We start from the raw sequence: 19,583 nt of genomic DNA, 5'->3' as shown, positions 1-19,583 counted from the left end.
TCATGAGGCAAGTATCAACTAGAATTTAACTAATCAAATTAAAAAAGGCAAAGGAAACATTAAAAACTAACCAGAGGGGCAGATGAGCTGTATGCTGTTTGAATAAATGGGTCTTGTTTCCTTTAAAAAAAAAAGCATTATTAGAAAACTAACATAACTCAATAAAAATATATTACACTTCTAGAACATGACATGACTGGCATCGCAGAACACTTGGAGCTGATGCACATATGGCCTAGCCTTCTTGTACGTCCAGTTCTGAAAATCCTATTCACCACTGCACCTTAGAAAAATAAACTGCAGAGAAGAAAAAGTTCTTTCAGAACTTCTGGGTATTTCACCCAAGCACAGTTCAACCACACTTGTAAACAAAAAACTTTTTTTTTTAACAAAAATTGTAGGCTACATCTGAAGTGACAAATACTATTTTCTAATAATACTAGTATTATTAGTATGCATATTAACTTGCCTTTGCCTCTTAAAAAGCAAGGCCCATATCACAAATTTTGTTTCTATCTTCTTCGAACAGGGCTAAGTATGTAGTAGCTGTTTATTAAATATTTCTCGAAAAAGCTAAGTAAATTGGAAATAAGTTTGGCTGTAGTCAAGAGTCATCCTCTTATTCTAAAGACTAAAACACAAAAAATCAAGATAAATCCACAATTATTCAAAAAAAAAAAAAGAATTTCAGCAGAAAGTAGAAATGAGACAGAGAATAGAGAACTCAATTTCTATTTTGCTTCTGAATACATTATATCAAAAAGGATGAGCTTTGCTCTGGGAAAAAAAAATGGATGAACTAAGTAAAATAAATTATAATGGAATTCTCTAATGCATAAAGAACTTGTCAGAAATCACCTAGTTAACCATCAGGAGTTCAAATTCCTATATTAGATAAGTTAAATATCAAGGTAGTCAGGGAACTTCTAAATAACATTGCTGAGCCACTCAAAGATATGTGTAGAATTAAATGAATCACATAGATGTCAAAAAACTAGAAAAGGAAATCTGTTATACATTTTTAAAAGGAAAAAGAAAACTTTTTTGAAAGCTTAGCTTTAATAGTTTTTAGAAAAAATAGAACATTTTTATAATCTTTGAGTGGGAAAGTCCATCCTAACTATCTGGAAGCTATTAATTATACCCCCCCCCCCAAAAAAAAGCCCAATAAAATTCACTATATGAACATTTAAAATTTCTTCTCATCATCAAAGTTAAAATACAAATAATAAACTCAGGTCGAAATACCTACAAACCATATTAAAGACAAAAGGCTAATATCCCTACATATAAAGGATTTCTATAAACCAATAAGAAAAAGACCAATTACCCACTAAGAGAAATGAGCAGAATAAGAATAAAAAAGTCACAGAAAGGGAAATGCCAATACCTCTTAAATATACAAAAAGATACATAACCTCACTCATCATAAAAAAAAAAAAAGTACAAACTAGAATGATAAAAACCCTTTTTCTCCTTATCAGATTGGCAAAGATAAAAATTCTGATAACATACCATGTTGGTGAAAATGAGAGTAGACAAGCACTCTCACACATTTTTCCTAGTGAGAACATACACTGGTGAGTAATTTGACCATAGCTACCAAAAATACAGTGATTCTTCCAAAAATTTATCTTAAAGATATAAACATATATGTGCAAAAAAATATGTAGAAGCCTATGTACGAGTATTACAGCATTTAAGAGAAAAGGCCATCTAAATATCTATCAGGAGGCTGACTAAAGAAAACTTGTATATCCACACAATAAACTATTATGGCACCTTTACAAAGAATGAGGTTGCTCTATAGGTACCGATATGAAATCTTACACACAAAAAATACAGATTTAGAACAGGCAGCATAAACCCACACTCTACACTATATTTACTAGAACAAGACAAGAATGTGTGATCTCATCACTTCTATTCGACATTTGTACTAGAGGTTACATCCAGTGCAATTAGGCAAAAAAAAAAAAAGGCATTTGATTGGAAAGAAAGAGCTAACTATCTTTATTCACAGATGACATGATCTCATATTTAGAAAATCCTAAGGACTGATAAACTATTAGAACTAATAAACAAAGTTCAGCAAGGTTGTAGGATACAAGATCAACGGTTTCTATACACTAGCATTAAAATATCTAAAAATGAAATTAAGAAAATAATTCCATTCATGATAGCATCAAAAAATAAAATGCCTAGAAATAAATTTAAACAAAGAAGTACAAAACTTATACTCTGAAAACTACAAAATATTGTTGAAAGAAACTAAAGATTTAAACAAATGGAAAGTCGTCCCATGTTAATGGATTGAAAGACTTAACATTGTTAAATGGCAATACTCCTCAGAATGATCTATAGATTCAATTAATACCTACAGGAATCCCAGGTGACTTTAAAGAAACTGACAGTGATTCTAAAATTCTTATGGAATTGCAAGGGACCTGGAATAGCTAAAGCAATCCTAAAAAAGAACAAAGCAGGAAGACTCACACTTCCAGATTCGAAAACTTACTAAAAGCAACAGTTACCAAATCAGTGGTTAGACAAATAAATCAATGGGATAGAATTGAAAGTCCAAAAATAAACCCATATGTCAATCGTCAACTGTTGCATGTTAGATCTTTCTTCTTTTCTAATATACGCATTCAGTGCTATTAATTTCCCTATAAACACTACTTTTATAGCATTGAATGCATACATTAGAAAAGAAGAAAGATCTAAATCAATAATCTAATCTTCCACTCTAGGAAACTTGAGAAAAAAGGCATGAACAATTCTATGCCCACAAATCAGGCAGATGAAATGGACCAACTCCTTGAAAGATACAATCTACCAAAACATACAAAAGGAGATATAGATAATATGAATAGCCCTATATCTCTCAAAAAAATTGAATCAATAATTAATACCTTCTAAAACAGAAAGCATCAGGCCCAGATGGGTTCACTGGTAAATTCTACCAAACATTTAAGGAAGAAATTATATTGATTCTTTACAATTTCTCCAGTAAAATAGGAGCAAAGGAAATATTTCCTAACTCAGTCTATTAGGCCAGCATTACTCTGATACCAAAACCAGATAAAGACTTTACATACACAAACAACAAAAAGAGTGAACTGTAATGTAAATTATGGACTTTAGTTGATAAACTTTTAGATTTACAGAAAATTGAGCAGAAAGTAGAGAATTCCCACACCTTGCATTAGTGTGGTAAATTTGTTACAATTAATGAACCGATATTAATAAATTATTAATAACTAAAGTCTATAGTTTACATATAAACATATACATAGTTACATAATGTAGTTCACATACATACATGTGGTTTGCTCTTTGTGCTATACAATTCCATGGGTTTTTATAAATGCATGTTATCTACCCATCTTTACAGTATCATACAGAATAGTTTCACTGCCCTAAAAAAATCTCCCCCTGCTCCACCTATTTATCCCTCTCTCCCACCACTTGCCCTTCAAAACCTTGGCAACTACTGATTTTTTTACATTGTCTCTATAGTTTTTGCTTTTTCAAGAATGTCACATAGTTGGAATCATACTTAGCAATATGCATTTAGGGTTCCTCTATGTTCTTTAATATCTCCATAGCTCATTTCTTTTTATTGCTGAATAATATTCCTTTATATGGATGTACCACACCTTGCTTATCCATTCATTTATTGAAGAACATCTTGGTTGCTTCCAAGTTTTGACAATTATGAATAAAGTTGATAAAAACACTCATGTATTGGTTTCTGTGTGGACATAAATTATCGACTCACTTGGGTAAATACGAAACAGTACAATTGCTGGACTGTATGGTAAGATCATGTTTAGCTTTTTAAGAAACTCCAATTGTCTTACAGAGTAGTTATATACTATTTTGCATTACTACCAGCAACAAATGAGCAGCTTCCTTCTTAGGATATACATTTTGCAAATATTTTCTCCCAGTGTGTAGCTTGTCTTTTCACTAATGGCACTTCTGAAGAGTAAGTTTCTTACTCTTGTTAAAATCTAACTTATCAAATTTTTTGTTATGCTTTGTGTGAGACTGTCTAACTTATTCCACCTTGAAGCCCTTACCACTTACTATGTCCTTTTTATGAACCCTGCCCACAAAAGCTATACAGTAACTAGGGGTAAAGTAGTTAGAACAATACTTAGAAACAGCTTGCCAACTTCAAAGAAGGAACTTAATGATTAAGTAGTGGTATTACAACAGCTGGTCTGGCTACGTGCATCACAAAACCACCAAAGATAGTAATCATTGTCATTGACATTTGGGATTAGCAACATTATCTTGTTTCTTAGCTAGTAGTTGCTTCTTGGCTTTTTCCACTGCTTTGTGTGAATTACCTATATAAACTTGGGCTCAACCAAGAGGTGGCATGGAGAAACTTTGCCTGTGCTTCTGGGTCATCACCTGCCTGATCCACCATGCTGTAAGTAGATTACCCTTTAGAGAAAATTCTTTGCCTTACTGCATAGAAGTGCATGCTTCATTTTTCAATCTTAAGATACCTCCTCAGTTTGGTGGGCACTTTACTTTTGGCCTACCTTCAGACACTTCATGCTTTTTATGTCTTATCTAAAAAATCTTATGTAAAGTAACACGTGTTAATTAGCTCTTCGTCATTCTACAATGTATACATATCTCAAAACAACATGTATATGATAAACATATACAATTTTTATTTGTCAATTAAACAAAAAAGTATTTGTCTAACCCTAACTCACAAAAATTTTTCCCTATATGTTCTTTTAGGAGTTTTGATAGTCTTAGCTCTTACTTATAGATCTATGAGCTACTTTGAGCTACCTTCTACATATACTGTGAGGAAAAGGACAATGTTCATTTTTTTACATATGAATATTTAATTGTTCCAGCAACGTTTATTGAAAAAACTACCATTTCTCCTTTGAATTGCCAAGGCATTATTAACAAAAATCAGTTGACCGTATATGTGTTAGTCTCTTTCTGAACTAATTCTTCTGTGCCATCTAAATGCTGATACTACATTGTCTTCATCACTGTAGGATCATAATAATCTTTGATATCAGGTTGTTCAAGACCTCAAATTTTGTTCTGTTTCAAAATTGTTTTGGCTAGTCTAGGTCCTTATGAATTTTAGTATTATCTTATCACTTTCCTGCAATTCTGACTGGGATTATGCTGAATCTATAGATCAGTATGGGGAGAATTGACATCTTAAGAGTATTGAATCTTCAAATCCCTTCATTTATGTATGTATATAGGTATTTATGCCTTCTTTAATTTCACCAATGTTTTAGTTTTGAGTATACATATATATATATATATATATATATATATATATATCTTGCACACATTTTGTTAAGTTTATCCCTAATTATTTTCTTGAATTACAATTTCCAATTGTTCATTGCTAGTATATAAAAATACAATTGTTTTATGTATATCTTGTATCCTGTGACCTTGATAAACTCACTTATCAGTTCTAACTTATTAGTTCTAGAAGGCTTTTATTGGGTAGATTCTTAGGATTTTTAATATAGATGATAATGTCATCCTTGAATAACCAAGGGTTTATTTTTTCTTTTTCAATCTGTGTACCTTTTATTTACATATTTTTCCTTGCCTTTTTGCACTAGCTGGGACCCCTAGTATGAAGATGAACAAAAGTGATGAAAGTGGGCCCCTCATCTTGCTTCTCATCTTAGAAGGAAAGCACTCTGTCTTCTGCCATGAATTGTGATATTAACTATAGGGTTTTTTGTTTTTGTTTTTAATAGATGCCCTTTGTCAAGTTGAGGCAGTTTACTGCTATTCCTAGTCTGCTGAGTTTTGATAAGAAATAAATGTTAAATGTTGTAAAATACTTTTCCTGCAACTATTAACGTAATCAAACGGTTCTTCTTATCGTGTCTGTTAAAATGGTGACATACATTGATTGGTTTTGAAATGTTAAGGCAATCTTGTATTTCTAAGACAAAACTCACTTGGTAACGGGGTATTACGCTTTTTGTATGTTGCTGTATTTGGCTTGCTAATATTTTCTCAAGAACTTCAAGTCTATGTTCATCAGGAATGCTACTCTGTAGTTGCCTTGAAATATCTTTAGCTGGTTTTGATATTCAGTGTAATGTTAGCTTCATAAAACAATAGGAAGTTTTTCCTTCTCATCCTTTTTTGTAGAAGAAATCATGTAGAGTTGTTATTATTTCTTCCTTAAATGTTTGATAGAATTTACTTGCGAAGTCATTTGGGTCTGAAGCTTCTTTTGTAGGAAGGTTTTAAAGTATAAATATTCAATTAAAAAAAAAACAGATATGTGGCCATTTGAGTTATCCTTGCGTGGGATTTAATAGTTCTGTGTTTTTCAGGGAATTAGTCAATTTATTGTCAATTCTACTTCAATAAAGGTGGGGGGAAAAAGGAATTAGTCAATTTCGTCTAAGTTGTCATGTTTATTATCAAAGTTGTTCATAATGTTTATTACCCCTGCAAGGTCTGTTGGATTTTTACTGTCCTTTTGTTCATTCTTGATATTGGTAATTTGAGTCAAGCTAGAAATTTTTCAATTTTATTGATATATTCAAAGTTATATTGATTTTTCTCTTTCTAATGTCCATTTTTATCTTTATTATTTACTTACTTCTGCTTATTTTGGGTTAAATTTCTTCTTTTTCTACTTTCTTAAGGTTAACACTTTAATCACTGACTTCAAGATATTGCTCTCTTTTTTAACATAGGCATTTTCCTCTATGCATTACTTTGCTGCACTCCACAAGTTTTGACATGTATTTTCATTCAGTTCAAAATATTTTCTATGGTTCTTTGTGATTTCTTCTTTTCCTGTTTTATTGCAACCCGTTAGTCTTATTGTTTCTCCTTAAAGGTGATGTGTCTTTTTTTCTCTGGTTGCTTTACAAATTTTCATTTTGTCTTTGATTTTCTTACCCCTGCAAGGTCTGTTGGATTTTTACTGTCCTTTTGTTCATTCTTGATATTGGTAATTTGAGTCAAGCTAGAAATTTTTCAATTTTATTGATATATTCAAAGTTATATTGATTTTTCTCTTTCTAATGTCCATTTTTATCTTTATTATTTACTTACTTCTGCTTATTTTGGGTTAAATTTCTTCTTTTTCTACTTTCTTAAGGTTAACACTTTAATCACTGACTTCAAGATATTGCTCTCTTTTTTAACATAGGCATTTTCCTCTATGCATTACTTTGCTGCACTCCACAAGTTTTGACATGTATTTTCATTCAGTTCAAAATATTTTCTATGGTTCTTTGTGATTTCTTCTTTGACTCAGAATTATTTAGAAGCATGTTATTTTAATTTCCATGTATTTGGGGATTTTTTTTTCAGGTAACTTTGTTATTGATTTTTAGTTACTTCTGCTGTGGTCTGTATTAGTTTCCAAGGTTGGTCTGCTACAGCACACTGGGTGTGAATTCTGCCCAGTGTCATCTGTATTACGAGGATCCTCCAATCAGGCTGGTGGGAATGTAAATGATTCTCCATTCTGTGTGAGCTCTGGAAATTGTTTGGCCTACTACTTTCCATTGGATCTTTCCTTGGATTCTAGAGGCTTACCTCCTATATGTGCAGGTCAGTCCTCAGCCAAAGACATAAGGGCATCCCTCTGTAGGTCTCTAGAGCTTTTTCTGTGTTCCGCATCTTCCTTTTTGACATTCTGCCCCACAAATTCCAATCACCTCATCTTCCAGAATTTTTTTTTCCTACTTGTACTGAGAGTGTTGTCCGTTGTGACTTAATTGGAAGGAGAAGTCCTCCTTTACTCCTGGGATTTCTTTACCTACATTGTGGGAGTACTGAACTACCACTGCTTTTATTTATTGAGAATCTCCTTGAATGTTGGATATTATTGGGTGGTTCTGTTCTTTGTTTCATGTTTACCATCAAAAGAGTACAGGAGCACCTTACCTGCTTAAAAGGCATCCAATCATTTTACATGGTAAGAATAATCAACAAGATGATCTTTGGAAAGGCCAACATCCGTGGCACAAAACCAATATATTTTTACCCACAGAAGTTCTTAAGAACACACACACACACACACACACACACACACACCCTTAATACCCTGTGTTGTAGTAGACAGAGCTACACACACACACACACACACACACACACACACACACACACACACACACACACACCCTTAATACCCTGTGTTGTAGTAGACAGAGCACATAATCTGAAGACAGAACACCTGGCCTAAACCTTATCTCTGTCATTTACTAGCAAAGTGACCTTCGGCAAATCATTTATCTACTTTGAGTCTCAGTTTTCAATTCATAAAGTTGTTGTAAAGATAAAACAGTATAATATAAAGGCTTTTGTAAACTACAAGCGTGCTGTAAAATTCCGAACATACTATATAGTTTCTGAATCTACAGATCAAAAGCCATAAATTAAATAAACATGGAGATAGATATAACAGATAAATTGACATGGACAATAAACATAAAAATGGACAATAAAAACTGACAATTAACAGTATGACATCAAGGGAAGAGTGAAAACCTTTTAAAGATACCAATAAGAACCCAGTGTAAGCCATATAATATAGGCTTAAACAGCTCCTGCTTAATTCAACAGACCCTGAAGCTCCTACTCAGTAGAGTGATTGATATTTATAAGATTGAAACAAAAAGTAAATAATATCCTAAAAATTATTATTAAAATATAGGAATATCTAATAAATTTTGGAAAGACTGTACTCAAAAATGATTAAAATAAAAATCCCAGTTGAGTGATCTACCAGTGGATTTTGTTTCTACTTAGGAGCCTTTATACCATGTGACTATAGCATGAGTAAGTGTGTGAATAAAATAAAGGATTTGCATCATTAACTCACTCCTACTAATGAAAAACTTTATAAAAGGTATGATTTTTCAGAAGTCTTGCAAGAAAACAAATAATAGACTGTGGCTAAAAACAGATCACAGGAGAGAGTAAAGTGAACATTCTTGGAGTGCAAAAAGCAAAAGGAGCAACAAGATTGCTATACAAAGAAAAGGTCAGAGAGGGCATGTGGCATAGGTTCTTGAAGCGAGAATCATTTGGGGGAACTCTAAATACTGAGATAGCAGGACTGTGTATTAGTTAACACAAGGGTTACTTCAAAAACTTCATGGAAAGATTCATATTATCTTTTAATTCTATTTTTCTATGACCTTTATGAAGTACCCTCGTACACTAAGCTTTACTGATGTTTACAAAAATTATTAAGGGGAAATAGTATGCAAAATGAAACTGCACCAAAAAAATGGTTGTAAAAGTATATTTAGGAATGAGTTAAGAAGATTATTCCAGAGCTGACTATGGAAGAACACTTAAAATATCAAGGTTATGCAAGAAAAAACAAGAGTTCAAAAAAGTACTGGATAAGGGAAGTCAGGAAAAAAAATCAATACTTTGATGTTGTTGGAAACAGATATGGGAGCTGAATCTTTTTCACAGGCCCTGTTATAACACGACCTGTATAGTAAAGAATTCTTTAAACTTTAAAGGTGTTAGGCCAAAACTAACAGTCATTTCATCCTGTATTTAAAGTCAGAATAGAAAAGGCCAAAGAAGCCTAATTTTTGCCTATGCTAAGATTTCATTGTGTGATAAGTGTTATTATTTGCTAACTAAGGCTAAGGTATAGTAACCAAGTTCTAAAGTAGTGATAGTTGAAAAGACTGTGTAAAAACAATTTCCAAAACAATTCAGTAATCTTATAAATAAACCAGTATACCTTGGCAAGTGATTTTACAATAGGATTCTCCATAATCCCCTTGAGGAAAATTAGGTCAATTTCTTCTGCTCCTGTAGATGAAGGCAGCTCCGTGAGGTTTTCCAAGACTTGCTGCATTGCTGCTGTGATATAAGCAACACAAAAAAAGAAAAAGAAAAAAAAAAAACTCTTAAATTCCAAGCCTGTATGGAGTAAGATTATAAAATAATGCAAATAAAAAGACATTGACAAACTCTTTTGAAAAATCACATTTTTAAAAACTGAATTGTTAAACAGTATGAGTTTCAAGTTGATTCCCATGAATTAGTAGCAGGATGGATTTTTACATGCAATGTGGGATTTATCAGACTACCTTATATATACTTACAACCTTGCACTTGCTTTATATTTTTCAAATTGAAAAATATTACTCAAGAAGAAATATAAAATCTGAATAGACTTATAAAAAGTAAAAAGATTGAGTAATCAAAAAACTCCCCACATGCCCAGGCTTTACTGGTGAATTCCATCAAACATTTAAAGAAGAATCAAAACCAATACTTCATAAACTCTTCCTAAAATACAGAAGTGTAGGGAACACTTCCCAACTCATTCTATGTCACCAATTACCCTAATACTAAATCCAAATGAAGACATCACAAGAAAATTACAGCCAACATCCCTTATGAATACAGATGCAAAAATATTTAACAAAATACTAGCAAACTGAATCTAGCAACATATAAAAAGGATCATATACAATAACCAGGTATAATTTATCTCAGGAAAGCAGGAATGGTTCAACATATGAAAATCAGTCAATATAATATACTATTAATAGAATGAAGAACAAAAACAAGTAACATCTCAATAGACACAGATAAGTATTTGACAAAATCGAAACCCTTTCATGATAAAAACATTCACCAAACTAGGAATAGGAAAGAAACTCCTCAGCCTGATACAGAGCATCTAAGAAAAATCCACAGCTAACATCATACTTAATGGTGAAAGACAATGCTTTCTCCCTAAAATCAGGAATAAGACAAGGATGTTCACTCTTGCCACTTCTATTCAACTTTGTACTGAAGGCTCTAGCCAGAGCAGTTAGGCAAGAAAAAGAAATGAAAGGCATCCAGACTGGAAAGGAATGAGTAAAACTATCTCTATTTGCAGTTGATATAATCTTATATATGGAAAATCCTAATACCCCAAAACTGTATTAGAATTAAATGAGTTCAGGGCCGGCCCGGTGGCGCACTGCTACAGTGCGCCGCTTGGGAGCGTGGTGGTGCTCCCGCCAAGGGTTCGGATCCCACATACAGACCGGTTCCCGCTTACTGGCTGAGCGAGGTGCGGGAGCAACACTGAGGGTTGCGATCCCGTTGCCGGTCCCGGTCCGGTGCAGGCGCAACACTGAGGGTTGCAATCTGTTGCCGGACACGAAAAAAGACAAAAAAAAAAGAATTAAATGAGTTCATCGCGATTTCAGGTTACAAGATCTATTCACAAAAATCAATTGTATTTCTATACTCTTGCTACAACAATCCAAAAATAAAATTAAGAAAATCATTCCTTCTATAGTAGCATCAAAAACAATAAAATACTCAATTGTATTTCTATACTCTTGCTACAACAATCCAAAAATAAAATTAAGAAAATCATTCCTTTTATAGTAGCATCAAAAACAATAAAATACTGAATAAATGTAACAAAGGAAATGTAAAATCTGTACACTGAAACTATAAAACATTGAAAGAATGAAAGAAGACCTAAATAAAAGAAAAGACAGCCCATACTCATGCATTGGAAGAATCCATGGATTTGTGGATTGGAACAATTGTTAAGGTAGCAATATTCCCCAAACTGACCTACAGACTTAATGCAACCCCTATCAAAATCTCAGCTGCCTTTTTTTGTGGCAGAAATTGACAAGGTGATTCTAAAATTCATATAGAAACAAAAGGGACCCAGAATAGCCAAAACAATGTTCAAAAAGAAGAATGAAGTTGGAGAATTCACACTTCTCGATTTCAAAACTTACTTAAAAACTACATTAATCAGAGACTGTGTGGTACTAGCATATAGACATATAACTAAATAAGAGTCCAGAAATAAACCCATACATTTATGGTCAATTGATTTTGACAAGGGTGAAAAGAAAATTCAATAAAGGAAAGAGTGGCCTTTCCCACAACTGGTGCTGGGACAACTGGATATGCACACGTTAAGAGAGTGAAGCTAGACCCCTCTCCCTCCCTCATTCAACGTCACAGTTCACAGTCTTGATTTTATTAAGACTAATTTTAGTTTTATCTCTTTCTGATGTTTCTTTAGAACAAATCTACTAATCCTGTAGTTATTTTTTTTTGACTGGTAAGGGGTTTGCAACCCCCCTCAGCATGGTGTGGTCCGCACCACGCTCAGCCACACTCAGCACACTGGCCATCCTCATACAGGATCCGAACCCGCGGGCCTCGGCACTCCCAGTGCTGCACTTTCCCGAGTGAGCCACGGGTCCAACCCCTTTTAGTTTGTTTTTAATATTAACTTTTATTTTTCTTAAAATAAAATGCCAACATTTAAAAAAATCAGATTGTGCTACTGAATAGCTTATAATAAAATACAGCAACTCTCTGTCCCATCTATCTACCCTTCTCTCATCCTACTCCCCAGAAGTAACTACTACGAATTTGTTAAACGTTTCTTTTAATCAGATCTGTTAATAATTTCTTATCTCTCTGGATAATATGCTAACATTGCTAGTTTTTGACTGACCCATTTTGGAGAGCATCTATTTATTTTCTGTTAGAATGCTAGAGGTTTAAGCTTTCACTTTCCCTGTCCCCAGACACTCAAGCTTTTTATAAAATCAAGTGTTTTTCATATGAAACTCTTAAGTTTTTCCAAATGTTCCAATAAAATTTTCACATTTCTACCAGTATTTTTCCAAATGCTCAAATACTTTTCCAAAGCCTGTCAGATATATTCCCTGGCTCCTATCCCTGATTTCCTCCCAAAGCATTCTTCTCTTATACTTTATCCTAGACAGGTTCATCTCTAGATCTCTCACTCAGTATGTATAAATGACTGACAATTTTGGAAGTAAAGAGGTGAACAGTAGCACAATGCGCACCTGAAACAGAAGGAAAACTGGTATTAGTCTAAGATGAAAAAAGAAGACACTTGGAAATAAAGAATATAAACAAGCTTACTTCATAATTTTGCTTAAGATCCAAAGTTTACCTTTAAGTGGACAAGGAACAATAGACTAATCTTTAAAAGTATTTTTCTCTGTTGCTCTAAGTATAGTTTGCTCTACTTCTTATGCTTACTTGTTGTTTTTTCCTTTGACATTCTACATTTGTTTTCATTTTTAACTTTCATTACAACAAATTTCAAACTACAAAAGGAAACAGAATAATGAACCCAATGCTTATCAGCTCCAACAACTAGCAACTCGTGGCCAATCTTGTTTCATACTCCTACATACTTTCTACCTTATATAACTTTGAAGCAAATCCCAGATATCATATTTCAGTGTATATGTCTAAAAGATCAAAACATAACCAAACTATTGTTAGCACACCTAACAAATTAACAATAATTCCTTGATGTTATCAAATATGAGGATACTTCAAAAAGTTCATGGAAAGAACCATACTATCTTTCAATTCTATTCTTCCATGAACTTTCTGAAGTACCCTCATATCTAGTCATAGTATTCAAATTTCCAGTTGTACTGATAATTTTTTTTTAAATGTTTCTTCTATATTGGTTCCTGAGATGCTTAATGTTTTATTAGTACTTAATTAAGTGCGTAGAAAAGTGATGGAGATTGTGAAATATACCCTTGTCTACTATGAAAATCTTCCTAAACTGTTACCAATTCTTGATCACATGGAATTTAGTTAAAAAACAGATACACCTATCAATATCCCAGGTCTTGGAAAGGGAATCTTGAATATTATAAATCTGCCAATCACTCGCAAACTAATTTGTACATTTGGTGGGTTGCTAATCAAAATACAAAACATAGTTATTTTTTAACTATATTATCCTAAAAGCACATGAAATGAAAAGATACACAAAAGATGTGAGAAAATTATAACAAAGAATGAGAGATGGGCATCGTCCCAATTTACTAAAAAAGTGATTCTATAGAGTCCATCAACAATATTATGGACAGTGGAGTCTAAGCAATTATCTCTTTATAGAAAATCTTTCCTACTGTTTCTTTTTTAAAAATAGAAACAGCCATTTTTTCCCACTGTCAAAGTTCTTTCTTCCCCAAACTTCAAAAAAAGTAGTTTCAAGATTCAAAAAAAAAAAGTAGTGAGAAGTAATTCTACAAAATATTAATATACTATAATAATTACACATGGATGACTACATGACAATTATATTGTATGTAAAAGCTGAATATATGAAACAGGAAACTCTCTGTAGTGGGAACCTTGCAAAGGTGAGACAGGAACCAGAGAGGCAGAGAAGCATCCCCAATTTACTCAGAGATTCCAGGAAGAAAGTCTCAAAACTCAAAGGTGAGTTACCTGCAAGTCCCACTCCTCTTCCATTATAAGTAGGAAATAGACCCTTTAATCAGAGCATAGATTCAATGACATATAAATTGGATTCTTATTTGAGCTAGAAAAATTAATATATTTAATATGAAAAATTAAAATATTTAAATATTAAATATATTAAAAATTATATTCATAATATATAACATTAAATATATTAATATTTAATTATAATTTTTTATATTTAATATGAACAAACCAAGAATCACCAAACACTTATGAAAACTAGGAGCATGAATAAGACTCACCAAATTCAACAAACAGAAGTACTAGCCTCCAAAGAAACAGAATTACTAGGAACAAAAAAGAGAGAAAGAAAACAAAATTTAAATTATAATGTGCAGGAAGATCAAGTTAAAGAATTCTCCCACTAAAAAAGGGCAAAAAGAGGAAAAGTATAAGAAAACTGCTATGGATCATGAAAGACCATAGTTTACAAGGGAATGGAAAAACCATAAATACAAAGAAGGAATTAACAAAAGGGAAAGAGGAAATCAATCAACCAAAAAAAAAAAAGAGTTGATCAATAAGCCAATAATAGCTAGCTAGCTTTTTAAAAGACCAATAAAAATAGACAAATATTTGGCTAGTCTGATTAAGACAAGACTCAAATAACATAAGGTATGAGATGAGAAAATACCTGCTGGTATAAAGAAGATTAAAAAGAGAACACAATGAACAATTCTATTTTAAAATCTGATTAAGTAGATGATTTCCTAGGAAAATGTCAATTATCAAAGTTTAGGAGAAAGGTGAAAAAAAAAAAAAAAAAAAAAAAAAGGAAACATCACAATAGAAGAAATTGAAAGGTTTTCAAAGATCCACTCTTTTAAAAAGGAATGAGGCCTGGATAGATTTAAGAATAAATTTTATCTCAACTTCAAGAAATAGATAATTCACGTTTTTTTTTTAAAAAAACAGAAAATATTGAAAGCTTCCCAACTTATATGTAGATTTCAAAACTCAGTAAAAAAAGAAAATTATATACTAAACTCACACATGAGCATATATGCAAATATTAAGCATATTCGCAAATTTAGTGTAACGATGTCTTAAAAGAATAATGATAACAGCCAAATACAGTTTATTCTAGTAATGTAAAGATAGCTTAACATTAAGAAGTATGATGTAATTTAATACGTTATCACAGAATAAGAAAAACCCACTCATCTCAACACTTAAAATATATCAGGTAAAATTCGAATCTCAATTCTGATGGAAAATCTCACTTTAGTAAAAATAGAAGGAAACCAGAGTTGTTTCATACCAGGAAGCATTGTATTTAATGGAGAAATGGCAGAAGATTAAATGTCAGAACACTATTAAAATCAGGGACTAGACAACAATGCCCAGTATGACTACTACTCTTAAATCTGTACTTTAAGTTTTAACTAATGTAGTAAAATGCAGATAATATAACCATCTACTTAGAAAAGTCTCAAGGAATCAGTTGAAAAATTGTTAGTTATAAGAGTCTGGCTAAATGACTAGATACAAGAACAATAAATAAAAATCAATAGTTTTTATAAATAGTAACAACAAATTAAGGCTAAAATAAGAATATTCAGATGTATATAAAAAATTATAAAATTATACTAAAAAACATTTAAAATAAATTGATTAAATGAAGAGACCATATTCTGAGATAAGAAGATTCAATACTGTAAAAATGCCTATACTCTCCAAGTCATTCTTTAAAAAAAAGAGAGAAATAAATCCTAACAGAAATCCCAACAGAAGGGGTGAAGTTATTCTAAAATATACCTGAAAGAGAAAATATGTAAAACAAGCCTATATATGTATCTGTGCTATCAGTTATAGAAACACTAAATTAAAATGGTGCAGTATTATCACTGCAACAGAGATATCTTGAAACAGTAAATAAATGAAATTTAATATATGATAAAGGTGAGGTTTCAAATAAATGGGGTTGGACTCAGTAAAACATGGTAGATTGACTAGTTGAGTTTCCATACTTTCCCTTCAGAATCTCTACTAAAACAGCAACAAAGTACTAATAAAGATGTTAAAAAACAAACACGTGAACAAAGAAAGCTAAAGAGAAAACACTCAACAACAACAAAAATATATATATATTTCAAAGGTTGAAAGTGGTAGGAGTAGAAACTAACTTAAAGCAAAGGAAGCAGCATATTCTACCTCCTAAATATTTCTGGAATCTACACAACAACAAAAATATATATATATTTCAAAGGTTGAAAGTGGTAGGAGTAGAAACTAACTTAGAGCAAAGGAAGCAGCATATTCTACCTCCTAAATATTTCTGGAATCTACAGGTTTCTTTCTGTCAACCTCTAATGAGTCCTAGCCATTATTATATCTTGCCACAACAGCCTCTTATCTATACATAACCCATAAAGAATTAAAATGTAAAATTTATGACCTATAATCCTTTTAGTACACTGCTAGCTTCAATTTGCACCACCATCCTTTGACAGCTTTAGCCATACCAATATTTCCCTAACCCTGATGCAAAGACCTGCCCCCACTTACACCCCTTACGCACAACCACCTTTATTCATACTCTTCCTTCAGGGGCAGAATTGCAATGTTCCTGGCTGCCCCAATCAGGATAAATCCTCCTCATACACATCTTCATATTAATCTATACTTTATAATTCTGATAAACCTATACAATTAAATATTCTGGTGTTTGTTTAATGCATAATTTCCTTCTAAATTCTAAGTCTGACAAGCATAGAAATCATATCTGTCTTATTCATGTTTGTATCCCCAACAACTAGGCCATACTCTGTACATTATGGCATAGTTTTGGTCACAAAAATGAACATTTTTCTGTTACGAAAAATCAATAATAGTTTTAAAGTTATATATTGTTATTTATAAATAAAACTGTATAATATTTGGAAGCAACAAAATGTGGTATAGTTTATACAGCAGTAATCTTAAAGCTATCAACATCCCGTGAATTGTATATCAAGGCATAAAGATAGACGTGGTGCCTTTAAATGCTTAACTTACTAAAATGGCAAGCTTTTACAGTAACACTTCCTATTTACAAACATATATCTTACTTTCTATAATATAGTTCATTATACAAAGCAAATTTAATAAAATGAATGGTATTTACCCATCTATACTCTGTTCTAAAAGTTTTCTATACAAATTGTTTTACAAAAGCATTTCTACTCAGTTTTAGAACTGTAAGTAATTAAATGAGTTATTCTTATAAATTTGTACAAGAGTCTACTTTAATATTAAAAATGCTTTTCTAACCACATTTGGTGTTATGTTCACACCTATTTAATTCAACAAACTGAATTCTCCATCGAAAATATGACTGCTGAGTGCTCATAAGATGTTAAAAATTATTTCTGCTCTTATATTTTACAGATAAAATAACAATTATCTCATCAGATCCATGCTGCATAATTTACAGAATCCATGAAATGAAAAACAAGATCTCATTCTGTGTGTATTTGGAAAGACTTAAGCATAATTTTAAAGAAAGTAACTAAAAGTCATTTGACCATTTCTAATGTATTTGCAATAAAGCAGTAAAATTCTTTTTTAAAATACATTTCCAGAAAATGATATAGAAAAAAAACCTATTGAAATCTGGATCATGTTTGCTTAAGATCAAATTTTGACACAATTATTTTCATATACTCATTTGATCATGAAAGCTGTATTAATCTAAAACATTAGTTGTCAATGAAAAAATTTTTTCTATAAAATGACAATATGCTGTCAATACCTTAGGTTTGAAACTAATATCTTGAAATTCTAATTTAGTTATTCTGAATGAAAGAAGTAGAACTCTGAGTGTACACAGATTCTATCAATATTCACTCAGAGCTTATTAGATGCCAGGCACAAAGTTAGATGTTGAAGGAAATACAGACACACCATCTGTCCTCCAAAAACTCGGTTTTAGTAGAGTGGACCAAAATGTGTAAACACAATGTGTAAACACATGTATGAAGCAGGATGATAGGAACACTATAAAATAATCACAGAGCAAGGTGATACAGCATAGTGGTTAAAAAAACTGGACTCTACCACTTAATTAGTCCTCAAAATCTAGACAAATGACATAATCTGGCAAAGTCAGTTTCTTTTATGTTAAGTAGGGAATGACATTGGTATCTATCTCGCAGTGTTGTTGTTGCTAAATAATCCACAGTAAACTCTTAAAAAAAATGCCTCCTAATGCATTATTAACATTGAGGGAACACATGAAATCAATTAAATGTTAACTATTTGATGGAGATGGTGGAGAGATAAGAAGATGGGAAATCATGGGAGACATCCTGTAAGGCATCCTACTGAAAATAACTAAGCTGAGTTCATTCTACTAAAAATATTGAATTTCTGATCAATATTTAAAGCTTTAAAACAAAACTGTAGAGCTGAATATCCCAAAGCATTCCTAGAGAAAATCCAAGCTTGGAGCCAACAACAACAAAACAGGGCAGGCACAGCGGAGGGCAGTCATTCAGGGCAATTAAGGATCACCATATATAAGAGCCCACTCGGCCTGACTACCACAAACTTCTTTCCAAATATAGTGGGTGTTTGTTCTGCTTGGGAAGAGCTCCTAATGGCGATGTTGGAGCAGACACTGAGGGAAATCTGGTTCTCTGTAACACACTAAAGGAGGCATGATGGAAGAAAGCAGACTCTGCCTAGGAGTGAATGCACTAAAGCAGTTTCTCAAACAGGAAGCTGTTGGCATTAGAGGAGCAAAATGTCCTTTTTTGCACAGAACTGTCACCCACAAAATGCTTACACTGTTCCACAGTTGTTATAACAACCAAAAAGCCCCTTACATTTCCCCAGGGTGGTACCACCTTCTCCCCTTCTGTTTTTCCAACTTAAAGCCTTACACTAATGTGCTCTATCTCTAGAACATTCTTCCTTCTTAGTTTAGCTATTTAAAGGGTTTCCACCTGCTCTGCCTACAAATCTGAATGAGAAGCCTGCCTGAGGACAAAGCAATGAGTTACTATTTGCTCATGCCCTCCCATCCCAAAGAGGGCTGGAGGTAGGGAAGAGGACAGCCTACACAGTGACAGAGGAAATCCTCAATAGATATGTTTTCTGAATTAATCAGCTTAGTCCTTCATTTATAAATATAAACCAACAGTTATAGATCACAGACATTTAAAGAAAACATCAGTGATAGTAGATGAAGCTGAACAAACCAAACCAGGGGGGGAAACAGATGGTGCTGAGACTAGATGAGAAATTTAAAATTTAATTTTTGTTAGCAT

At 32.5% G+C, this 19,583-nt stretch overlaps 1 protein-coding gene across 1 annotated transcript in view; it reads right to left on the bottom strand.

Annotated features, from left to right (window-relative positions):
* LOC103604337 (MAGUK p55 subfamily member 6-like) overlaps positions 1-19,583 on the bottom strand; it is a gene marked incomplete at its 3' end in the record, with an annotated part of 39,294 nt that overhangs the window by 6,533 nt on the left and 13,178 nt on the right. Inside the window, exon 2 of the mRNA XM_008588896.1 lies at positions 9,764-9,882. Within this exon, the coding sequence (XP_008587118.1) occupies positions 9,764-9,880 (117 nt within the window). The remainder of the gene's footprint in view (positions 1-9,763; positions 9,883-19,583) is intronic.

This window comes from Galeopterus variegatus, unplaced genomic scaffold (genome assembly GCF_000696425.1).
Source record: "Galeopterus variegatus unplaced genomic scaffold, G_variegatus-3.0.2 Scaffold5090, whole genome shotgun sequence".
Taxonomy (NCBI): Eukaryota; Metazoa; Chordata; class Mammalia; order Dermoptera; family Cynocephalidae; genus Galeopterus; species Galeopterus variegatus.
This window is presented reverse-complemented; position numbering and strand designations above follow the sequence as displayed.